The sequence below is a fragment of the Panthera pardus genome, unplaced genomic scaffold (assembly GCF_024362965.1).
Source record: "Panthera pardus isolate Hobbes unplaced genomic scaffold, ASM2436296v1 HiC_scaffold_6, whole genome shotgun sequence".
In the NCBI taxonomy this organism is placed as follows: domain Eukaryota; kingdom Metazoa; phylum Chordata; class Mammalia; order Carnivora; family Felidae; genus Panthera; species Panthera pardus.
Window position 1 is genome coordinate 4,644,190 of NW_026526991.1, and position 25,109 is coordinate 4,669,298.

General features: G+C 59.9%; 1 protein-coding gene across 1 annotated transcript; it reads right to left on the reverse strand.

Annotated features, from left to right (window-relative positions):
* Positions 1 to 1,268: 1,268 nt before the first annotated feature.
* Positions 1,269 to 18,373, reverse strand: TTLL12 (tubulin tyrosine ligase like 12). The gene is made up of 14 exons (XM_019447127.2): positions 18,111 to 18,373; positions 14,438 to 14,610; positions 12,221 to 12,419; positions 11,255 to 11,414; positions 11,035 to 11,168; positions 8,861 to 8,937; positions 7,712 to 7,828; positions 7,436 to 7,630; positions 6,977 to 7,088; positions 5,991 to 6,142; positions 5,523 to 5,604; positions 3,727 to 3,795; positions 3,031 to 3,169; positions 1,269 to 2,667 (listed from the first exon to the last, which is right to left on the reverse strand). The coding sequence occupies exons 1-14, from the start codon at positions 18,285 to 18,287 to the stop codon at positions 2,516 to 2,518; spliced, it is 1,938 nt and encodes a 645-aa protein (XP_019302672.1). The 5' UTR covers positions 18,288 to 18,373; the 3' UTR covers positions 1,269 to 2,515.
* Between the last annotated feature and the right edge of the window lie 6,736 nt (positions 18,374 to 25,109).

Here is a 25,109-nt window from a genome sequence, read left to right on the forward strand (position 1 = left end):
ACTGATACCGTGGCTGTGGCTCCCCGGTCAACTCCAGATGTCCTGCGCTTACAAATTCTCCGTTTTGATGAATTCTCAATGCAAACAAAAGGACTCCAGGGAAGATAATACCAGAAAGAGGCATTCCCCGGGGATAAGAACCGTCTCCATGGCAAGCGGTCTGGGCTTCAGGGACGGTGGAGGCCCTGCTTGATGCCCTTCCTTGGGGGTTGTCTGCATTTCGCTGATCAGAGATGCGAGGACAGCTAGAGTGGGGGACAGCCCATTTATAATTAAGGAAAGTCTGGATCACGGGGTCTTCTGATCCCAGCCGTGCCTGCTCGGAGTGTCCGGGTAATCAGGTTTTAAGTGGACTGGGAATGAGCAGGAGTGCCACCCCTGGTAGGCAGCTGGATGAACAACCTGGTGTGAGTGCCCACCCTGAGGGGCGCAGGAGGCCCCTCGCAGGGCACGCTGGGGAGGGGACCTCTGCCTTCCTGTCGTCAGCTCCATCACCACCAGGGGGCGTCGCTGCGCAGGCTAGCGGCGCTCACGCCCCTCCTGACACTCTGGCTGCCCTAAGAGCGGTTAGGGTCTCCTCTCACCCCCGTCCTCAGGGTGAAGAAACGGCAGAAAGAGACTCCCATTGCCTGAGGCCCCAGAAGTGTGTGCCGGAGCCGGGGTTCAGGGCTCGCGCGAGGACAAGGCTCCTGGGCGTTGCCTGTGATGAGCCTCAGCTCCACGTCTGTCCCCACGGCGCTCCGCTCCACAACGGAACCGGTGCTGGGAAACCCAACTTTGGGTTAGGAACCTACTGTGGTCTGAGTGTCCCCCCCCGAATCCCTGTGTTGAATTCTAAGCCCCGATGTGATGGTCCTAGGAGGCGGGGCCTTCGGGAGGCCTTTGGGTCACAAGACGGAGCCCTCATGAGCGGGATCAGTGTCCTTACAAGAGACCCCGCAAAGCTCCCTTGCCCCTTCCCACCTGTGACCAGGAAGAGGGCCCTTATGACACCATATCCGCCGCCCCTTGATCCTGGGCCCCCCACCGGCCTCCGGAACCGCGAGGAAGGAAGTCTTGTTAAGCCCCCCAGTGGGGATATCTGGTCACAGCAGCCCAGACGGACCGGGACGGGGAACCTGGAAGCCTCACCTCGATCTCGTCTCTCCCATTTTTCAAAGCGCCAGTCTTGGTATTTTGGTTTTCTTCCACAGCCCAACAGGCAAACGGCTGACACGCTGCACCAGGCCTGTGGTTCCAGGGCCTCCCAAGAGAAAGCGAGGCCAGAGTAGAGAAGGCATACTTTATTGTGATACGAATCGAGTCAAGGAGAGGACGGGACGCCAGCGGCCCTCCAGGGCGACGACCCGAGACGAGGTGCCCTGCTCTCAACACCTGTGCGTGGCTGGAGGGAAGGGGCGTCCCCCCGGCCGACAGGCTGAGGTCCTGGGTGACAGAGGCCGACAGACACAGCCAAGGAGACACAGAGATGGAGGCACAGTCAAGTCCAGTTTTGCCACGAGGATCACTCTTGGCTTCAAAATGAAAGCAGCTCCCCGCTCCCCGGGAGGCGGACTGGCCCCCCTGCCCTGTCAGCGGGGCCTGGGCGTGCTGCGGCTACACACAGGCTGGCATCTGACTCCAGGTTTCGGAAACAAAAGCATGGAAGGGATAAGAAATTTCGATTTACTCCCGTAAGCGAAAAACTAACAAAAACCCAACATTTTGACTCTAGACTCTGGTGGAAGACGACATCTAACTATGACGCGAAGTTCTCCCTGGAATCATCTTTGTCGGCTCTCCACTGCCTGGTGCCCTGCTGCCCACACTTGTCCCCGAGGCCCCTCGTCAGGGAGTCCCAGCCGACGTCGGACGAGGGGGAGAGCGCTGCTGTGCCCGGCGGGCGGCGAGGTCTGCGGGGGCTACGGAGGTGGGAAGGACGGCCTGCTTTTGCCAAATGGAAAGGCAAGAGCGATCACAGGCGGCGGGCACGAGAAGCTTGCTGGTAAAGGTTTTGGTCGAGGTTGGGGAACAAGAAGGCTGGCAGGTTCCCAGGGGTTTTGGGGACACGGGGTGCAGCGGGGGACCCCGACGCCCTGCCCTGGGGGAGCCACGACGCACAAGCAGCATCTGGAGAAGGAGCCAGCCTGGCCCCGTTCGTGTTTGGGCTCCACAGGTGCCTCCGGGGAAGCCTGTTTGTGGGGACGCCTCGTCACGCTCCCCGGAACCCGTCTTCCGCCGACACCCTGGAAACACGGCAGCCCGGGAACCAAACTCTTTGGAAAAGCCTTTGGCTGAGCAGAGATGGCGGTGAGGGGACTGTGCACGGGGGCCTGGCACTCAGCCCCAGGGGACACGGTGACCGGCCCTGCTCCTGAGTCAGGAGGCAGAGGAGGACCCTGAGCCCCCAGAGGCGGTGCTGGGGCCAAAGCTCGAAGGCGAGGCTTGTCCGAGGGAGGACGGGGAGGAGGACTCTGCAGAAGCGGCCCGGGGAGCTGAGGCTGGAGGACCCAGCCTCAGCAGGACCCGCGGGCACCTAGACCAGGCGGCTGACGTGGCAGTTGCTGGGCTCGTCCAGGTACAGGGTGCTGAAGACGTCGTTGAAGAAGGTCGGGTGGTACCTGCAGGCTCGCTCGCAGTCCGGGTTGAAGTTCACCTCCAGGATCTGTGGCTGCATCACCCGCCTCCCTGACGGCGCAAGAGCAAGGGCACCTCACTCCCGGGAGGGTGGGCTGGGCCCTGGCCGCTGGGGCCTCGGGGCACAGGGCCCTTTCGTTTTGAGCTTCCCCCTGACACCGCAGCCCACCGCCCTTCCTGCCTGCGCTCTGCCCTGGGGGCCGCCACCCCTTGGTGGTGCACCCCCCAGACCAGACCTCCCGGCGAACGTGAGGCAGAGTACAACCCGAGGGGCCCTGACCGACAGAGGCAGGGAAGCGGGGACGCCCTCTCTGTCCCCTGGGGGCGCCGGCAGGGGGAGGGCTGGATGATCGGCTTTGGCTAAGTGGAGAGGGCGTGGTTTGGATTACAGGGCGGGGTGGGCGGGGGCCTCACCATCTGGACGGTCGTCCCACTTGAGCATGAGGTCGATGGCATACACAGCCCGGGATGAGGCATAGTCGCAGAGGCCCAGGGGCGGTGGCTTGGCACATGCCGCTTGGAACAGCTCCGTGAAGGCCTGGAAGATCTCACCCTGGGGACGGGGGAGGTAGGGCTGGGGGGCTGCGTGGCTCTGTGGCCGGGACCAGCCCCCAGAGCCGCTTTTGACATGGGCTCCCTGCCTCCACGTGGGCTGCGGCTCCTAATGGCCCAGACCCCTCCTCCTGCAGCCTTCGCGTCTCCGCACCCGGCCGCCCCCTAGGACACCGGCCCCTCGCTCGTGGGTCCGACTACCGCAAAGCAGCCGGTCTCCTGCCTCAGAGCCCCCTGCTGCCCTCTGCACCGAAGCAGACAGAGCAGCACCAGAAGCAGCTGCTCTAAGAGACGGAGGCCAGCCTGTGTCTCCAGCCGTGTCCCCGCTGTCCCCTCAGGTTTGCAATTTCTGGGGCAGGTAGGGCCTATTGCCATCGGGCCGTCCCCGTAGTGCCCCGAATCCCCTCCAGAGCACCCCACAAGGTCCAGAGTGGGGGGAGGGTTGCGGCTCACACCATCTCCTTCCCTAGTCTCGGTGGGAGGAGCAAAGACCCCTACCCGCCCGATGCCGGCCGGTGAGGGCAAGCCCCAGCCTCTGCGGCTTTGCTCAGGACTCACCTGGACGCTCTTCCAGGGGAATTCTGGGTATTGCTTCTCAAACTCAGGGATGAACTCATCATAGTGCACCTGTGACAGACACAGGGACCGTCACGCTCTGCCCGGGGCCTCCTCCGGGCCGGGAGCGGGGAGGCCTGCCCCACCTTAATTTGGGGCCTCTGACACTCGCCGGGGCCACGTGTCGGTGCCAGCCGCCTATCCAGCACCCCCACCTCTGGGCACAAATGGGAGGCAGGAGGCAGTCTGAGCTCTGGATCTTACTATAGACTCAGGACAAGCAGATTTACTTGTCCGAGCCTCAGTGTCACCGTCTGTAAAACGGGAGGATGCTCCCTGCCCGGCACTTATTTGCAGGGCTCTCGTGAGGCTCAAGTGAGACGCTTAATGCTGAGGGGTCAGCAGACTGCAAGGCCCGGGGGGACACAGCACCACGCCGGTCTCCATGCACGGGGGGCAGAGCCTGTACCCGCATCTGCAGGGCCCAGGCCGGAGCTCACCGCTCAGCACCAGCTCAAAGTGCCTGGGGACGGCAAGATCTCCCCAGGCCAAGGCTTCACCCCAAACACACCTGCATGAGCTGGCAGTAGGCTCAGGCTTCTTCCTGCAAAGGATGAGCCACGGTGGGCTCATTCACAACCTGTTGGACATGTGTCCCCGCACACAGGAGCTTCAGGGGAAACAGGACCCTTGGGGCATCACACAGTATACAGGGCGGCCCTCGGTTGTCTCAGAGACAACTTCCAACCGTGTCCTAGGGTCCCATGAGGGCTCAGGGTCCCAGGCGCCGGCCGCCAGCACAGCCCGGGACCAGAAGCAACCGCTGGGCGTGCACGTGGGCAAGGCCACTCTGGTCGCACAGTCATGGCGAGGCGTCTCCGGGAGTGGTCAATGCAGCACGTTCGTGAATAGTGAACACCGCACGTGGCCCAAATGTCTATTAGCAGGTGAGTGACGAGCCCATCCCGGGGACAAGAACACCCCCGGCCGCATTCAGCGATAATGATGGATCTACACGCACGATGCTCAACAACAACAAAAGCCACAGAAGGATTTGCTCCATGGCATTTACACACAGACTCGTATAGGACGTGCAAAACAGTCCTTTGAATGATTTCGGGAGGTACGCACGCTGAAAAGAATGTGCCCGGGAAGGATAATCACCCCTTTCAGAGGAGTGGCTCCTTGTGGGAGGCAGGGCAGGGAAGGCCACCTGCAGGCCTCGGGCCGAGCAAGGGTGCGTGAGTGCACGTGCCCTACTTCCTGCCTGCCTCAAACAGCAGGTCAGGGAACAGGGAGGGCCTCCGGGAGGAGGCAGCCTCTCTCTCCTCCCCTCCTTCCTCCACCCAGAGCCGGCCTCTGCCTCCGCCCAGGCCACGCCCACCTGGCCAGGTGCACTGCTGGCCGGCTGGGGTGTGATGCCCTCACCTCGAAGGGAGCCTTGCCCTGATGTCCCCTTGTTCACGGTGCCCAGATAGCACAGGGCACGGAGGATCCAGGCAGGGTCACAGGCCAGCAACAGCAGCAGCCGGCCTTGGGGGTGAGGGTGGCGGCACGTGACATGCACCCCGTGCCTCCCCACCCCCACCCGCCCTTGTGCCGAGCAGATGCTTCCAGGGGAGACCTGCAGGCCACCTGCCGCAGGGCCCGGGGAGGCGCGGGCACCTCAGACAGAGCTGCGGGGGTGCCGTTCTGACATTAACACAGGTACCCCAAGTCCGCTCCTCTGACCGTCTACACAGCCTGCCCAGAGGACAAGCCGATGGGTGTGGGTCTGCACCCGCCGCCCCGGTCTCTACCTGCTTCAGCACCACCTCCGGGTCGTAGTTCATGACAGTGAAATGTTTCTCGTAGTCGTCCAGGTCATCGAGCGCGAAGGGCCTGCGGGAGGAGCGCGCAGACACGGGAGGGTCCTGAGCGTGGCCGCGGCCGAGCAGGGACAGTGCCCTGAGCGAGCCCGCCGGACGCCTGTCCCCCCCATCGGCGTGAGGGGGCGGCCCCGCAGAGCTTGGGTCAGAGCGAGCGATGAGCCGTGAGGACGCCCCGACGGCCCGGACACGTCATTGCGAGACTCTGGGGTCGGTGCCTGTTCCGCAAGGACCGTCCCCAGCGGTGGCTGAGGCAGGCAGGGCAAGAGCCCCCGCCATTTACCAGCTCAGCGGGCCACCTGCCGGGTGCGCGGTGGGGGAGCAGCCCAGGGCAGGCCTTCTGACCCCCGAGGAAACGAGGGGCCCCGCTGCCCACCCCCCAGCCAGTCTCCCAGTTACCGGTTGGAGAACCGCAGCCAGAATACGTCGTACACGAACAGCGTCAGGGGCTTCACCGAGCGCAGCAGCACGACGTAGCGGACGTCAAACTTGACCTTCCCCACGTCTTCTCGCAGGAATAAGACTGGACTTTCAATGTATTTGGACACGACCTGGAGGGCACAGACGCAGGGTCGCGGGCGGGCTCTCACCTCCCCTGGGCCAGGACCCAGTACCCGGAGGCACCCCAGCCTCGCCCCATCCGTGTCCGTCCTCACTGGCCGCGGCTCGTGCGGGCCGTCACATTTCCTGGGGACGCAGGTGCGCTCCTGCCCCGGTCCCCGGAGCGGGCCGCTTCCCGTCCTGGGGTCCACGGAGGCGCGTGCACCCTGCACCTGGCTTCTTCCTCGGCCTTTGCACACCCTGTCCAGGCTGTGGCAAGTTCTGTATCTTAACCTTCACTTTAACCGAGGGAAAGGATCCCACCAGTTTTTGGGTTTTGAAAACTGAATACAAATCCTCAGCCATAATCCCGCCGACTCCCCGTCCGCTGTCTGGAATCCCTGCGACAATCATCCCCGTGGCGCGCTTTCCTTGGCTTCCGCCCAGATGCGCTGCGTCTCACGAAGCCCCCGATGCTGCCCCTGTGCCGCGTGTCCCTGCAGCAGCCTCGTCTGGGGCCCCGAGGGGCTCCCTGGCCCGGCCACCTGCCCCCTGCTCGGCGGCCACTCCTGGTGCAGCACGTGGGGACTCTGAGGTCAGACACACCAGGGGCAGCTCCGAGCAAGGGCTCCCCCACGTCACCTGGACAGTCACACGGCCCTTCCCTGCCGGCCAGGCTGGTGGAAGGAACGGAGTGTGGGCTTCAGAGACACCCGTGAGCTGAGTGACCCAACACTGGGACCTGCCCGCACACAGGCCCTGACGCCCGAGTCCCCTTTGCCCCACTGACTCGGCGGCCAGCCGGTGCACTGAGGGCCCCTTGCCCCCTGAGCGCCAAGGCCCACCTTGGGGGTGCTCTCGCGGTGCCGGATGACGCTGTGGAGGCTCCTGGTGATGTGGGTGTCGAGGCTGCGGGCCAGGTTCCAGGGCTTGCAGATCCAGTGGTTGTCCTGGCCCCTGAGAGCACATGGGGTCGGCTGGGCTGCTCCCCGGGCCCACCTTCCCAGGCAACGTCTCCCCAGGACCGTGGCAGCCCTAGGAAAGGGGCGCCCAACCTCCCGCAGGGAGCAGTGGCAGGTGTCACAGAGGGGGTGTTAGGGGCCGGACCTCAGGGAGCAAGGAGGAGCTCGCTCGGCAGGGGCGTGGAGAACTCCCCCCGCAGTCACGGCCGGCTGCGGCACCGAGGCCACGGTCAGCGCGAGGCCGAGGCGCGGGCCGGGGGGCCGGTGAGGACGGGTACAGGTGGGGTGGGGGCTGTAGGGACGGGGCGCATGTGGGAGTCTCCGCCTGGAGGGGGCTCTTACCGCCTCTCCCGCTGCTGGAAGTAGCTGACGAACTGGGGCAGCTCGGTGCGCAGGTTGAAGGTACGGGGCAGCCAGGCTGGGCCCTCGGGGCCCCCCGCCCGGCGCGCGATGGAGGCCAGGCAATCCTTCACGGTCAGCAGGTTCTCGCAGGGGAACTGGTTCAGCAGCACGTTGGGCCTCTCCTGGCTGAGCCTCCTGGAGGGCCGAGGGAAACGCGGGCAGCTCGGGGTGGCGAGGGGACTCGGCCTGGCTGGCGGGGGGCGGCGGGGGGCTCACCTGTAGTCCTTGAAGTGGGAAAAGTTGTAGAGAATGTCCGCGTCCGCCTCGCTCTGGGTAAAGGTGAAGCGTGGGTGGGTGAGGTGGCCGAGCACCTGCTGGACGTCCGTGTAGACCCTACAGGGAGAAGTCGGGCTGAGCCGGGCCCCCGCCTATGCTCGCCACACCCCTGCCACTTGGGGGCGCCCCGCCCGGGGCTGATGTTAAGGAGGACGCGGCTGGGTGTAAATTCGACCCTGCGGTCCCAGCGCGGGCCCTGAGGGCGGACAGCCAGGGTCAGACCCCAGCCTCTCTGCTTGCCTGCCGAGGGTGGGGCAACCACACACCTACCTGTGTGACCCCAGGTCCCCCCGTAAGATGGGATCACGGCCTAGCTCACACTCGTCACTGGGATGAAACGGGCTAATCCGAGTGTTTAACAAATGCAGGCTTTCCTCCCACGTGGAAGCAGGAAGGATGGACACACGAAGAACGCTGCCCTCAGAGAAGGCAGCTGGTGCCCTGGTGCCTACAGGTGAGCGTGTGGCCCAGACAAGTGTCCTGGATGTAGCCCCGCTCCACACCAGTGCTCACTGCTACCTGCCTGGCCCTCGCTGGCCCCGGGCAGAGGTGAGGACAGAGACTGAGAGCCTGGGAGCCCAGTTGTGGGGTACGGCAGAGACAGAAGGCAGTTAGTCTGTGGCTGGACCAGGTTTGCGTAGACCGAGGGCTGGGCCCTGCCTCCGAGCCTGCCCTACACCGGGTGGGGGGGGGGGTCGGCACTGACTTTTACACCCTCACCTGTACATGGAGTACCTGCTTCCCCCTGGGGTCCAGCCTGCACCTGCTGGCCTCGCATAACCCGCCGGCCCACCCCTGCAGACCCTCCTGGGCGCCCTGCGCCTTCACTGTCCGCACAGGCTTCCTGCCTTCCGGAGGGGCCGCTGCACGCAGGCCTGGCTATGACTTCACCCCAGGACATCCCCTCACTTTTCACGGCGCTCTCTCTGTGATCCTCAGACTCTGTGCCTAACACGTCTGTCACTGCCATGTCGCCAAGAGACGGCAGGCTTCCTGAGCGCCTCCCTGTGCCAGGCGCTGTCCTAGGGGTTGTGGGAACTCGGGGAAGTGAGGGAAGTCTCATCACGAGCCGAGAAGGGAGCTGCGCACCTGAAGACGTGGTCACGGGGATATGCCACCGGACTGATGGCGAGTGGCAGCTTCTCCTTGTTTTCCTCCAAAATGGCCTGGAAGGAAAGCACCGAAGGTGGAAACAGACCCTCGAGAAAGGGAGCACGTGAACACGCCCCCCCCGGCCCCCACCCTGGCACATCGGGGTTTGAGATCTCAGGGGGCACACTCAGACCCCAGCCAGAGCCAGAGCCCTCTGACCACCCTGCCCCGGGATTCTGGGCCTCAAGGCCCCACAGGTGCCGGACTGCCCGTTTTGTGTCAAAAAAAAGAATCTTCCCGAGGCTCTCTCCAAATCACAGGCAGCTGAGAAGACGTCAGGCCCGTCCTGGGAGGGGGCTGCCCAGTCCCAGCGGAGCCCCGAGGTGCCGCTGGAAGCATAAGCAGCGTGGTGGTTTAAAACACCCCCACGCTCAGCAGCCCTGCGGAGGGGGCCCACGTGGCTGGGCGGGTGAGCGTCGTGGAGGCAGGTCCTCAGCCCCATCGAGCCTCAGCTGACAGCCTGGCTATGCGAGCGGGGCTCCGAGCCAAAAGCTCCCCCGACGCCTGTTCCACAGACAGTGGGGGTGAGATTACAAACGTCTGCTGTGTGAAGCTGCTGTCTTCGTGTCCCTTCTTATCCAGTGACAGCTAACTAATACCGGCTACCCCAGGGCTCAGGGCTCAGGGCCCAGGCCGATCTAGATGGTCAAATGGGGAAAAGCAACCAGGGGGTGACAGACAACCAGAGTTTGGCCCCATCGCCTCTTCCTGGGCAGTAGAGGGCATCCCAAGGAAAAAAAAAACCCTAATTCGTGAGTGCAAACTCCACTCTGCAGTCTTAGCTCCTGAGCCCTGAGGTCGGAAGGCCACGTCACCTGCTTGCTTGCCCGCTGAACAACCTCACCACCAGGAGGAAGTCTTCATCCCTAAGCAATTCTTAAGCCTTCCCTCCCTTGCATTCACTTGTTCACTAAGCACCTACTACGTGCAACTATCCTACGAGGCTCGGAAACTCGCCTCAAACTCAAGATGAGTAATCACAGTGATCGCGCAGTTTTCCGCCGGGACGGTTCGACCGCCACTGGCTTACACGGAATCCCCCAGAAAGGTGCCAATAGTTCCATCATCATGGCCTCGTCTCTCCCAAGCAACAGCACTCACGGAATCGACACCGCCACGCGGCGCGTGCCATCCCCACTCTTCCTGACTTGTCTACTCCTTCCCACGATCCTCTGAGGCGCTCGGTGAGCGTCTGATGTGCCAGTGTGGGCTGGGAAATTTCCACACACTGGGGCGAGGTTGGAAGCCTCTGCCCACAAGCTATCAGGCGCCCCTGGTATTGGAGCCCAGCTCCCCCACCAGCTGTGTGACCGTTTGCAAGTTACTCAACCTCTCTGTGCCTGTTTCCTCATTCTCAGTGAAATGGAGATAGAGACGGGACCTTAAGGCCTACTGTCGTGAGGATTATAGTCAAGCATACCCATAGGTGCTAACCACAGGCTCACTCGTGGCCTGGTTTCCAACTGGGACCAGCCAATGGGAAGCAGTGGCGGGAGATCAGAGGGCAGGGGAGGGAGGAGAGAGGGGCCAGGGTGTCTTCCCTGCCCAGCCCTGCCTGGTCTGGTCTATGTTCCTAGAGGCTCCCCCTTTCCTCCCCTGCCCTGGGCCTCCCTGACCCCGACTCCCTAATTTGCCCAAGAGGCCGCCACAGAGCACCTTTGTTGCTCGTAACAGTGACGCCGATGACTACTTGCTGAGGGCCTACTGTGCGCCAGAAAACGCGCCTTGCAGTGTTCGAGTCCAGCGTCTGTCGGGGGAGGAGGAAACGGTACCGAGTGGGGGTCTGTAACCAAGCCGCATGGCCCACGCTGTGCCCCCCAGTCCCGGCGAGGAGTCCCCGAAAACGAGGAGGAGCGGCACGGACGGCCAGCAGCCGCAGCTCTCTGATCGCCTGAGAGCGTGGTTCCCGGCAGCCGGCCCCTGGGGTCTGGGCTCAGGGCTGGCAGCTCCTGCTCACTGCCTGGGCTCTGAGCCCGTCTCTCCGGCACGCCCAGACTCTCCGCTGCCCCCCCCCGCGCTAGCCAGCTGGCGCTCAAGAACATTCGGTGACCGAAGAACATTCCAGAAGCCACCAAGCAGGGAGGCCCAGGGTCGGAGGGGGACGGTCACACCTGGTAGTGCTGGTCCGGCGGCTCGGGCGTGGAGGAGCTGACGTCCAGCATGTCGGCGGGGACCCAGGGCAGCAGCCTGCACCTGCGGATCAGAGGGTCCGCCTCTCCGTAGGCAAAGTCTCGGGTCACCTCCTCTGCATCAAGACACGTGGCCCATCAGGAGGCAGCGGGAAGCCAGGGCCGGGGCCCATCCCTCAGGGCGGGCGGGGGTCGGACTTACCGCCCGTGTCCAGGTCCCTCAGGGGCCACAGCAGCGTGTAGGCCACCTGCTGGGGCATGTAGAAGAAGGGCGCGGTGGCAAAGCTGGGCGTGTCCGAGTGCTGGATGCGCGAACCGAACTCGTCCATGATGTACCACACGGGCACCTTCTCCTCGGCCGTCTGTAGGCGGAGCACACACAGCCGCCTGCGTCCACCGGTCCGCCTGCCTGCCCCCTTCTGTGGCACATCCTCTCTCCCAGCCGCCCATTCACTCCGAACGGCGGCCCGTCTACACCCAGCTCCCAGAGCCTGGAGCGACTATCACATGCACCTTTAACCGGGGGCCTCCTGGGCCGTTCTGGGCTGACCGCAGCGATCGCTTGCGTGGGACAGGTGTTAGACCACGGCCGCACGGACGTGTCTGGCTTTGTGCGTGTGGCAGGGAGAGAGTGAGGGAGGCTCCTCGGAGGAGGGGACATCTAAGCTGAGACCCCGAGCAACAACTTTTGTCTCTTCCCAAACTAAAAGTGGCAAGGGGCTGGAGTGTGACGGTGAGTCTGGGGATGCTGGGGGGGGAGGGGCGGTCATGACAGCAGGGACTCGACTCTTCTGGAGTCAGTGAGGAACAACTGAGGGCTTTCACGGGGACGGGACAACAGAATGTGAAAGCATCAGGAAACAGACAGCCAAGTCACGGAACTCAAGTCTACGGTCAGAGAGAGGGTGGTGTCCCACGAGCTCAAAGGCCCCCAGATACACGGGTCCCCAGCGCTGGGTGGCCCAAGGCAGAGTAACAGGCCCACGATGAAGCCACAGGGAATGAGGGGCCCCACGGAGAGGAGTCTGCTCACCCCAGGGTGACGGCTCCTGGGGCCGGGCCCTGGCTCTCCTGGGCTGCCCCTGACAGCCCAGGGCCGTGAAGGCCCCCGTCCCTGTCGTCCCTGTCTGTCGCCCGCCCCCCCCCCCAGGTCCAGCTGCCTGCTCACCCCGTGGGACAGTTGGTAGGTCTGGTTGAACCGCCACATCTCCTCCAGCACCAGGTCCACAGCCTCCGCGCTGGGCAGCTCGCCGTGGAACTCGACGCCCATCAGGTTGGCCATGCGGTGCAGGAGCCCGGGCACCTGCTGCAGCTGCTGACGCGCGTGCTCCACGCGGCACGTCCAGGCGTGGTCGATGAGGAAGATGCTGCAGGCACAGACCAAAGGGGGCCGTGAGGCTGCCCCACGGGCGCGGCAAGAAGGGCAGGACAGAAGGGGCCAGCAGGAGATGCTGAGGAGGGAGAGGCCTGCGGCTGTGGCCTGGGGAGGTTTCTCTCCCTCTTCCAATTCTGAAAAAGCCAACGGGGTCCCCGCATCCCATCCGTTGGACCTTGCCTCCCATCAGTAGGACCCTGCCTCATACCCGTGGGTCCCTGCGTCATATCCGTGAGACCCTGCCTCCCATCAGTGGGAGATCCTGCCTCCCATCAGTGGGTCCCTGCCTCCCATCAGTGGGCTGGTAAAAGAACCGAATGCGACCAAACATACAACACGCTGACCACACACCGTGTACTTGTGTTTCTGCCCATTGCTATTCGTCACTGTAACAACAAGTGTCTTCAACTGGATATGGAACTGCTGCACAGGTGTATGCCCCCCTCCTCGCTGCCTGCAGGCCCGGCACACGGCAGGTGCCCAGCAAAGGCAAAAGCTGCCCACGGCGGAAGGCCAGCGGCAGGCAGCCGTGCACAGAGGCCGTCACTCGGGGCTCACGCACGCGTGCCGGGGGCTTCAGGGCACTTCCTGGGAAAGCCCGAGGCCTTTTTGTGGGAGAGGCTTCAAGTCTCCACACATACGGACAGCTGTGCCCCGTGTGGTCCAGTCCCCCTGGAAGAGCCCAGAGGGGCGTGGCTGCACGGCCCTCACACACGGCGGTGGGAGCGCGTTGGAGGGCCAGGCAGGCATCCCTACCGCGCCGCGGGGCCCGCTGGGCCAGGACGCTCCGAACACACAGGCGTGTGGTTTGCCTGCGGGGCCACACGGCCCTCACCTCCATTCCCTTGAGGAGATGAAAGGAACAGCAAATGCTCCGGTGTTTCCTCTGGGTGGCAAGATCAGCAGTGTTTATTTCATTGTGCTTGTGGTACTTTTTGTCTGCCTACCCGGCAAGAGATGGAGATTTATCCTTGCCCTTGTGCGCAGGGGATACAACCGTAGGATGCAGGGCACCCAGCCGAGCTTCAAGGTGGGATACCCGGGGGTGGCCCCGGGCAAATGCTCACCAGGGGGGGTGGACACAGCACATATGGAGAGAGGATGAGGTCGGAAACCGGCAATCAGAGGAGATTCACGAGGCTCTAACGGGAGAAAGGCCCAGGAGCAGGGAGGGCTGTGGAGCTGAAACCAATGTCCGGAGCTCCAAGCCCAGGACTCCGCCCGCACCCCCTCCTGAACCTGCCCGGTGGCTGCTGGGCCGGGGCCCCAGAGCGGCACGGCCGGGAACAGAGCAGGTGCATGCGGAGGCTGCTGCGCTGAACTTGACGTGAGAGGTGAGTCTGCAAGTTTCTGAGCGAGAGAGCGTGTGGGTGGTGGTTCCTGGCTGCTGTCATGACCTGTGTGGCCTCTCCCGCCCCCTCACAGGCTGGCGAAGGAGGCCAGAAAACCTTTGCAGAAGAAGAGGCCAGCCAGACCCTTCCCGGACACAGAAGATCCTGTCCCTATGGACACAGGGGCCCGGTGACCTCGAGAGGCCGGCAAGTTTCCTCCTCAAGGTTCCAAGAAAGTGCGGAGGACGGGCCCTCCATGGCTGACGACAGCTTCTTTTGGTCCCTGGGAGGCAGGAGTCCTGGGTTCGGTCTGAGCTCCGCCCCATCTACCCTGTGGCGCTGGGCCCTGGTGCCCCCCGCCTGAGAAGCCAACCAGACCACAATGCTCACAGTCCGGGCATAAAGCCCTGGGAGAACCTGTTTATGTTTCCTGGGCTCCACCCAGAGACCCAGATCCCGTAGGACCGGAGACAGGCCTTCAGAGAAGGCCAGGCTCACGGGTAAGGCTGCCTTGCACCCACACACACGCTCTGAACCAGCTGGCGAAGAGGCCAGTGCCCGGCACACAGAAAACACTAGTGCCTGAATTTACCGCTTCTGGCCTCGGTGACCCCCCCAGGAAGGAGCCCATCCTGAGGGCCACGGGATGGACGACGGGCATCTGGCCTGAGGCTCCTACCTGTTGGGGTTGGCCGCCTGGAGCCCGTTCTCGCTGGTCACGATGACCTTGTAGCACAGCTCGCTGCCGGGGTTGGGCTTCTTCCTCCGCACTTCCCGGGCTGCCTCGCCCTCACTCTCCTCCTCTACCTCCTCCACTTGCATGATCCCGAACATCTCCCCGGCATCAAAGACCTGGGGCCACAGCAGGCGTGTTGACGGGCTACCCACCATCCCGCCCCCCCCACCCCCCCCCAGCCTCAAGGACCAGCTAAACCCCTTGGGAGAAGCAGCACCTATTTATTATCTGACTACCCATCTTACAGGTGGGGAAACCGAGGCTCCTAGAAATCAGTCAGGACTGGGACCTAACCGCCTTCACCAGCTATTGTCCAAAGTCCCTCAGCCCGGGACACCCGGTCTTGGAGGTAGGGCTGCACGTACGGGGCGGAACCCTATCTAGTCTGGTCTTTACTGCGCAAGGAGGGGAGTCCTGAAAGGCAGCGGGCGGCCCCGGTCATGTCAGAAGTGAACGTAAGAGGTGGGGTCTTGGTGGCAGGGGATCCCACCCCAATTCCACCAGAAGAGCCAATCCTATACCAAGGCAGCTGAGGCAATCCAGAAGGAAACAGGTGCCCTGGAGCCTCCCACAGCCACCACGCCTGCCCAGACAAGAGGCAGTCTGGGTCTGCACAAAGCGGGGCCTTGGCGTGTGGTTGGAAGATAAGGGCCCGGGTCCTTAAGTTTCCCTGCAACGGACAGTGCCAGCCCTGTGCAGCCGAAGTCAGCCCTCTCCTGCGTGCTCTGGAGCCAGGCTGCCCCCTGCAGCCACATTCACGCACTGTGTCGGCCACGAGTTGGCAAGGGGCCTCAGGGTAGATTCTGGAGCCAGCCTATGGGGCCTTGGACAAGTCACTGAACCACTGTGCCTCAGTTTCCCCATCCCTCCAACGGGAACATCAGAACCTGCCTCAGAGGGCTGTTGGAAGGATTAAATGATTAAGACACGAAAAGCTTAGAAGCGCCTGAGCCCGGCAAATGACGCAGAAGCACTTGCTGTCATCACTGCACTTTGGAGACCAGTCTCTCACCAGGGAGGAAGGCATCCTCTGCCTTCCAGGAGAGCTGAGTGTTAAACCGATAGAACAGTGCACGGTAGGTCCCTGGCACAGAGCAGGGACTCCACGAAGGCCAGTTCTCCCCCCAAACCTACTTCTCATGACTCTGACGGAAAAAAACTGCATTCCCAGCAGAGAGAAACCAGCTACCTATTCAGGCACAAGCAGCTTTTTCTGTGCTGGGCAGGTGGGCACTTTGGGGTGTGAACGTGGACCCCTCATGATCTTGCCTAGGGAGCTGGCAGCCGAGTGGCACAGAGGAGTAAGGTCGGGCCGTGTGACAGGCCCAGGTAAATGGTGCTGGGGCCTGATGGGAGGGGAGGGTTAAAGCGGGGGAAGCTGTGGCTAGGGGTGGTGGTCAAAGGACCCCAGGCAGGGGGGCACAGAAGCTGGGGGTAGGGAAGGCTGTGGAACCAGCCAGGCTCCTTGGAAGACAAGGGGAGCTGCCTCAAGCCAGGCTCCCTAAGCTGTCTGAGCCTGGGGAAGGCTGCCACCTTCCTTCCAGCACAGAGCTGCTCAAAGGACTGGAATTCACACCCTGGGTTTCAATCTAGAACCCTAACTCCTATGCGAGGGAGGGGCACAGTGGGGCAGTATAAGGCCTGGGGATAGAGGGCCTGCTTTGGTGGGGGGGTGACCATGATCCCTTCTGGGTCCAACTACAGAAGGCCCTAAGGGTGTAATGAAGGGGTGTGGTCTTGCAGCCAGGAAGTTCCTGCCGGCAGCGGGAGTTGCAACTTATTTTAAAACACTCCCCACCTTTTCCAACAGAACTGATTTGAAGTAAGGCACCACGGCCACGGGCCCTGCGGGGAGTTGGAGGGGCCCGGTTCCTGTTGGCAGGTGCCCACCCCCACACCTGGCCCCCAGCGGCAGCAGGCTTCACTGAAGACAATGGGTGCAGGTTTGGGTCTGGCGATGTGATGACTCACAGCTCTGCCCATAACCCCTAATGGCAAGGGAGGGTCATGGAAAAATACTGACTGCCCCTTGGTAGAGCCACAGCGGCCAGTGCCAGTGCGGAGGGGACGCTACACTCCGGTGACCGCCCACCATGTGCTGTGGCACCTGCTGAAGCTCATCTCCTGCCTCCCCATCCAATCCCCACTGAGACTGTGGGAGCTGGGGCCCTGTTCCACCGTCGGGCTTTCCAGATGGAGACTCTGGCTTAGCTGGACCAGTGACTTGTCTAAATGAGGGTTTACTGCCCATGGAGGCTCGCTGGACTGGGGCCAGGGGGTTCTCCCACATGTGTGCCTTTTACCCAGCACGAGGACCTTCTTATCCTAACAGATTGGTGGGGTCCCCAGCACATGCTTGGGACCCGAACCAAGTGCTCAGGAAACACTGGTAGAATTGAGAGGGCAAATAAAACAGGGGAAGGAAACTCACTGTTTGCTACAAGAGGTAGGTATGTACCGAATGCCACTGACATCGCGTCTGTTTTACAGCAACTATGTGTTAGGAGCAGGAGGGTACCTGGTGAACCCCGATTTCCCACAGAAAAACTGGCTGGGTGGGTGGGGTGGGGCTGTGTCCAGCAGCTAGGCTTGGGGGACAACCTCTTCCTGGATCTGGGGGTCCCTCTCATCACCTGTGCCCCTCGGTCAGTCTTGGCCCCAGGGAGCAGCAACCCCCCACCCCCCCCCCCCCCAAGAAGAGCCTAATTGCAGCTAAGAAGGCCCCACTAGCTGGCCTGTTGCTCTGGCTTCAGCACCTGGGCAAACTACCAAAAACCAGGGACCGCTCTGATCAGCCAGCACCCGTGGGGTGCCACACTGGAGGCCCAGGCTAGATAAAACTGGTGAGAAGGGAGCTGTCCCCACAAAAGGGCACAGAATCTGGAAGCATGTCAGCCCTTTTCTTCCTTTCTGTAGAGTCCTTTTCCGTCTCCCACAACCTCGGTTTTCTTTCATTTGCAAAATGAGGGTGGGGGGGGGGGTGTCAAATCGAATGATGAAACATGTAAGAGTTCTATGGCCCCAACAGTTCAAGCCACACAAATTCATGGGGCATCTATTCTCCTTGAAGGAGTGGCTGAAAGCAAGGCACAGGTTCCCGAGTCTGACAGACCTCAGGAGGCTCTTCCTCTTCCTGTGACTCAGTTTTTTCAACTGCACAATGGGGATGTGTGTGGGGCTCGGAAGCGTGGAGAACTCCGTACAGGGCCCGGCACAGAGCAGGAGCCCCAGGCACTGGGCTCTTGCCGCCACTCTTGGGCCCCAAAGTCTAGACACCTCCTAAGCTGCCAAGGAGGCACCATCTAAGTCGGTCGTCACGGCGTTCGTGCTCTTCGCGCCTCTCCCGCCTCGTCCCCGCCGCGCCCCAGCGCCGACACACCCCCAGCGCGTCGCCCCCCCGCCTGCCTACCTGGGCGCAGGACGGCGCCTTCCCCCCTCCTCCCCCAGGCACCCTAGCAGCCTCGTCGGCAGGAGACCCCCGGGGCCCCCTCCCCTGCCTCCCCACCGGCGCACCTGGCCCGGCCTCCCCTCCAGGGCCCCGCCCGCGGCCACACCCTTGCCGCTTCCCCGGCTCCGCTCGGCACCCCGGGTCCTCCCGCGTCGCCCCAGCCCGCACCTCGTGCTCCAGCTTGTGCAGGAGGCGGCCCCAGTACCGCTCGGGGACCCCGGACGCGCGCAGCGCCGGGCCGTGCAGCGCCGCGAACTCGGCGCGGGCCCGCGCGCCCTCCTCCGGAGTCAGGCCCGGGCTGCCGCGCTCGGCAGGCGGGTCCCCCGGCCCCCCGTTGGCCTCCATGGCGCCCGCACCAGCGCCGGCGCCGAGTCCCACTCCGCCGCCGCCCGCGGGCCCGGCCCTCCCGCCTCGGCCCGCCCGCCCCGCCCTCCTCGCGAGCTCCCCGCGGCCCCCGCCCACCGCCCGCCCGGCGCCGGCTCGCCGCCGGCCGCCGGGGGCTGAAGCTCCGGGAGCCGGACCCGGGGCCCGGCCGCCCGGCCGGCCGAGGGGCGCGTGCGCGAGTGCGTGAACGCGCGGGCTTGCGCGGCGAGGAAGCGGGTGGGGGGACGCGGGCGCGGGGCGCGTTGGGGGGGGGTTCGGTGCTGCCGGCGAGTGCGCACGCGCGTCTGCTGGGGGCGGTGTTTTCTCTCTCGCCCCGCGGCTGCCCCGGGGCATGCCGGGAGCGAGGCCGTGCGGCTTCCACGCGGTCGGAAGCGGAAGAGACTCCAGACACCGTCCGAAAAGGAAACTGAGGCCTGGAGTCGGGGCCGGGCCCGGCGCCCACTCCGCTTGGAAGGCTCGCAGACCCCGGGGGTGGGAGGGGGTCTCGGGTTCTTTGGAAGGCTTCACCGGAGTTCGGTGCTGCCGCGTAGTGGCGCTTCGATACCCGTAGTGTGGATTCAAGATGTAAATTTATTCAGTTAAACTCAGAGGGTTTTTTTGTTTGTTTTGTTTTTAAAAAAATTTTTTAAATGTTATTTATTTTTGAGACAGAGAGACCCGAGTATGAGCAGGGGAGGGGCAGAGAGAGAGGGAGACACAGAATCCGAAGCGGGCTCCAGGCTCCGAGCCGTCAGCACAGGGCCCGACGCGGGGCTCGAACTCACAAAACGTGAGATCACGACCTGAGCTGAAGTCAGACGCTTAACCGACTGAGCCACCCAGGCGCCCCTTTAAAAAAAAAAAAAAAAAAAAAATTTTAATGTTTTTATTTTTGAGACAGAGTATGAGCAGGGGAGGGTGTTTTGTTTTTAAACAAGTGGAGGTAGTTCAAAGGTATTTCAAAGTGCGATTACAGAATTTCAAAAATCATTCTTTGAGCGTTCTGTGTTTTCAAGTTCTTCTGTTGCTTTACAGGGCTACGTTTCATGATCTTGTTTGCAATTTTGCAATCGTAATTTGCTACAAAGCTTCAGGACTTTTGGGTTTTTTGCGGGGGGGGGGGGTCCTTCAGTGGCCGAATACTTTGATTAAAAGTTTTAAACCGAATTTGGGTAAAATGCACCATTTCCGAGGACTCGTTAAATGTCACTAGGACACTTAACGGTGGTGTACCAAGACCCACGCTTCCAAAGTGCCCTTGTTGAGGGGCCCAGAGAAAACCGTTACCCCCATGTGCGAGTACAGTTTTGTATCTACCATTGCCCTTTTTTTTTTTTTTTTTTGAGAGAGAGAGAGAGAGAATGAGCAGGGGAGGGACAGGGAGAGAGAGAATCTTAAGCAGGCTGCACACCCAGTGCACAACTTGACTACTGGGGGTTTGATCTCACCACCGTGAGATCATGACTTCAGCCGGAATCAGGAGTCAGCCGCTTAATGGACTGAACCCCCCAGGTACTCCCCTACCATCACCTTTGTCACACAAATTTTGTAGTTCAGTTATTCTAATTATGAAAAAAAAAAATATTTGTCAATTTTGGCAACTATGATTTCTAATCCAATTTACAGCCTGTTTGGATGAAATCATTACACCCGATTCCAAGTACGTTTCTGCTCTGTGGGGGGTTCTTAATTTAGTGGGAACGTTAGTCCCTCTCTGCTGTGCCCATCACACTCTAGATGGGTATTATCATTGCAAAAGAAATGCAGTCTGTGTTCAACTTTTTTACTGAACTTAGCTGAGTAGCATTCCCTGTAATGTTGGGTTTTTACTTTGTGATGAGACGTGGGCAGGGAGAGAGAACTGTCAAGGAATTCTTGAGACAGTTTCGGTGCAAAAAGGTGGTTTTATTAAAGCACAGGGACAGGACCCGGAGGCAGAAAGAGCTGCGCTGGGCTTGTGAAGAGTGATTGATCGTATGGAGAAGGGAGGATAGAGATAAATGAAGTTCCCAAAAGGATTTTCAGATGTTTTTTAAGGAAGACTTACAGGATCCTGGAGATCTGGCCGTTGTTAAGCTAAGATTGTTTTTTGTCTCTAGCAAGGCATTCAGACCGTTGTGAGTTCCTTGAATGTCATTCTCTGCCTGTGTCACATAGTTACGAACGGGCTGCAAATTGTAAGGCCACTCAGTTTCATCTGCATTTCTTTTGCCTTCGTTCTCCTTGTCACTTTGGACAGAATAAATTTCCAAAAGCTTCATTTTGATTCCATAAATTGGATGGAAAAAAAAAAATGGAACCATCTTAGGATTTTGATATTACATCGGCATCCTCTGTGGAGTAATTCCTCAGCCAGTGGGGCCAATGCATCTAGAGTGATGGCTTTGCTTCCCACAGGAGAATGAGAAAACTTGGAATTGGAACAATGAGTGAAATTAATGTAGAAAAAGTCATTTGATCTAAATGAAGTCATGAGTTAGGCAGTGACATGTCAACCTGCTTCTGTGACCGCACGTGTTGATTCATTTTTGGGGCACAGTCTTCGAAAATAATTCCCAACTTTCGAAGTAGATGGGATGCTTCTGAATTGGAATTGTGTTATCTGACGTGGCTCGTGGTTAGTGACATCTTTTCAACCCCCATGGTGGAGGGTAAAAGTTGCCCAATATTTTGTGGAAGTTTCTATTTCGTAACCAACTTTGACGTCGGGCTCTGTGCTGACAGCGCGGAGCATGCTTGGGATTCCCTGTCTCCCTCTCTGCCCCTTCCCTGCTCACTCACTCTCTCTCTCTCAGAATAAATGAACTTAAAAAAAAAAGAGAGAAAGGACGTAATCAACTTTGAGAAATGGAGATTCAGGACTTAATTTTAAATTAAATGTGGACTCCTCTTTTGTAAGTGTCGTGCTCCTGAAAAGATTTATTGCACTATAAGAAAAAGTACTACTTAGGGGCGCCTGGGTGGCTTAGTTGGTTCAGCTCCGAACTTCAGCTCAGGTCATGATCTCACGGCTTGTGAGTTCGAGCCCCACAAGCCCCCTGTCTGTGCTGACAGCTCAGAGCCTGGAGCTTGCTTCGGATTCTGTGTCTCCTCTCTCTTCCCCTCCCTCGCTCACGCTCTCTCTCTCTCTCTCCTTCAAAAATAAACATTAAAAAATTTAAAAAAAAAAGAAAAAATACTACTAAACAAAATATAAACAAAAACCCTGCATCCCATACGAGAAGGGACAGACAAACTGCCGAAGCAGGAGTGTTCAGTCTTCTCTGCACAATCCAGAGCAGAGCCTCTCAGCCTCGGTTTCCCACGCACATCTCGTGCATGCCGACCCTGTCCTTTCCCTGGCCTCCTGCACCTTGTGAGCTATAGAATAGGTCACAACTCAGGTGGCAGGTAGGCAGGGATGGCAGGACCTCACTGTGAATATTAGCGAATCACAGTGTTATTTGTAACTGGGTAAGAATGAAACTACTTCACTGGCCTGATCATCACGAATAAGAACCATGCTATATTTTTGACCATGCACTACGGCCTTACGCCCACGTAGATAGCATATGTCCTACTTCTTTTCTTTTTCTTCGATGTTGATTTATTTTTGGGAGAGAGAGCACAGGCAGGAGCAGGGGAGGGCCAGAGAGAGAGGGAGACACAGACTCCAAAGCAGGCTCCAGGCTCTGAGCTGTCGGCACAGAGCCCGATGTGGGGATCGAACTCACGGACCGCGAGATAGTGACCTGAGCCAAAGTCGGACGCTCAACCGACGGAGCCCCCCAGGCGCCCCAGCATACGTCATACATCTAATAATTATATTATGAGCAACTCTGTGTTGCACTGGCTGAAAACCCACCTGTCATCCCTGACACCACATCTTCCTCCCCTCCGTGTAAGTCTGGAGTTATCCACTCCAAGGGACCGTAAATCCAGCTCGAACTGGCTTAAAGATAAAGGGTATTTAGGGGTGCCTGGGGGGCTCAGCCAGTTAAGTGTCTGACTTCCGCTCAGGTCATGATCTCACAGCTCGTGAGTTTCAGCCCCGGCGTCGGGCTCTGTGCTGGCAGCTCGGAGCCTGGAGCCTGCTTTGCATTCTGTGTCTCCCTCTCTCTCTGCCCCTCCCCTGCTCGTGCTCTGTCTCTCTGTCTCTCAAAAATGAATAAACGTTAAAAAAAATTAAAAAAAACCCCAAAGATAAAGGGTATTTATTGGCCCATACAATGTTATGGCCTGACTGTGTCTACCCAAATTCAGATGTTGAATTCTGACTGTATTTGGAGAAAGGGCCTGTGAGAAGATAAACGTTACATGAGGTTGCAAGAGTGGGGTCCTGATGGGATAGGGCTGATGCCCTTACAAGAAAAGGAATAGATATCAGAGTGCCGTCTCTGCCAAGTGAGGACACAGTGAGAAGCCAGGAAAAGGACTCTTACTAAGAACCAAACAGGTTGACCCCTTGATCTTGGACCTCCCAGACTCCAGAAGATAAATTTCTGTCGTTTGAGCTACGCAGTCTGTGGTGTTTTGTTTTGCCAGCCAGAACTGCCATATGACACTTCACACAGGTGTTCAGACAGGCTTCAGGTCCAGCTTGATCTAGGCACACACAAGCATCGCTGGGATCCGGTTTTCCTATCTTGTCCCTCAGCTCTGCTCTTCTGTGCACTGGCTTTCCTCTCCGATGGGCTGTCCCCTTGTAGTGATAGAATAGTTGTAGCAGCTCTGGCCGCATCCTCCCAGAGGTCATTCCCACTGGGAGAGGGAGCCTGCGTGTCTGTGTTTCTCTCGCACCATGGTCACGTCCTGTGAACGTGGCTGACCCGTCCCCTCTGACAGGGCAGGCCTGTTTTGCCTTCCCTTCCCCAGATGCAAACCCGATGGCGTCGGGTCTCTACTTGAAACCTCGCGTGGCTCCCCAGTGCCCAGGAGTAAAAGCCCAGCCCCTCATGGGACCTCCTGGCAGCACCTTCTCCCTCGCTCTTTGAGTCCTGCGCCTCTGGCGCCCTCCAGCTCTTGCAGTGGGTCGCACAGCCTCTGCTGGGTGGGGGGGGGGGGGGGCGGGGGGGGGTTGCTCTGCCCCTTCCTCCTGGGGGCCCTCGCCCTCCGCTCCCCTCAATTCCAACTCATCGTTTGGGTAGCATCCGAAGTGGCGCCCCCTTTCGGGAGGCACTGAATGTGCAATTTGATTGACACCGAATCCCGCCTCTGCTCCCCTCGCCCCTAGGAAGAAGGAAGGAGAGGAAAAAGGAATTTCTATCCCGAAAATTGCAAGCCCCGGGATGACCTTTGGTCCCTGCAATCTTCTCCTGCCATGGGCTGTGCTGAGGGTCCTTGTAGAACACGGGTTTTTCATACACCCTGGAGCCTAAACCCAAGACAAGGATTCACCTGTTGCTCAACCAAAGAGGCAGAGGTTGGCTTCCCTGCTGGGGTGGGGGGTGGGGAGGTGAGGGAGTGAGGAGGTGGGGGGAGTGGGGGGGTCGGGGAGCCCGCAAGGAGACTGCAGGCTGGTAGCTTCCGAAGGACATGTGTTCAAACCCACACTTTCCCTTTGTTTGCCCATAAAATAGTACAAATAAAGCGAGAAGGGAAACCCTGCGGAAGTTGTCAAGCAACAAGGGTGTGGTGCTTTTTCTCCGTCGCGATTTTCCCTTCCTTCTCCTGGAAGGGAGATCCTTGTTCTGGAAGGGATGTTTGTGACTTCCGGGATGTTTGTGACTTCCGTGCTTTAAACTACTCCTTCCAGGGGCGCCTGGGTGCCCAATCGGTTGAGCGTCTGACTGCAGCTCAAGTCATGGTCTCAGGGTTCTTGGGTTCGAGCCCCGCGTCGGGCTCTGTGCTGACAGCTCGGAGTCTGGAACCCGCTTCAGATTCTGTGCCTCCCTCTCTCTGCCCTTCCCCCACTCATGCCCTGTCTTTCAAAAACAAATAAACGTTAAAAAAAATACTCCTTCCTCACATGTGCGTGTTATGTTTACTTAAGCAATATATGGTTCGGTTTTGCTTGTTTTTGAGATTGAAGATATGGTGTTATTAACTTGGGAAGCTTTTTTTCACTCCACATTGTGGTATTTTGTTTTGTTTAGACTTGAACTGTTTTTACTCACATGTTTGACACCAAATGTGTGTGTTTTTTGCCCCCCACCAACCAATTCTCCACCTGCCTCTAATTCAGTTTGATTCTGACACGGTCTACCCGGAGCTAGCACAGACCCCCACAGGTGAAGGGCTCAGTCCCCAAGGCTGCCCCACCTGACACCCCGGACCCACGTCCCAGGGGGTCACCCGTGCTTCTGACCAAGCTGCTATAAATTCAGGGCATTCCCATGACCTCCTCCTGGGGTTTTGATAATTTGCTAGAATGGCTCACGGTGCTTTCCTTACTACCACTGGCTTTGGATAAAGGATACAGCTCAGGCACAGCCAGCTGGAGGAGATGGTAAGGCACAGCCTATGGGGGAAGGGGTGTGTGGGTTGTACCACCCTCACGGCACCTCTGCATTGCCGCCAACCTGGAGGCTCTCTGAACCTCCTTCTTGGGGGGGTTCTATAGAGGTTTCATTACGTAGCCACAACCGATTGAATCATTGGCCATAGGTCAGGGGGTGGAGCTCAAAGTTCCAACCCTCTACACAGTCTTTCCAGTGACCAGTGACCAGTGACCAGCTCATCAGGGACCCCAGCCCCTAGTCCTTCATTAGCCTGCAAAAGACATCACACTGGGGGCTCTAAGGGTTTTAGGAGGTGTATGCCATGAGTTGGGACAAAGACCAAATCCAAATGCCTATTGCTTTTTTCTTTATTTCTTTTTTTATA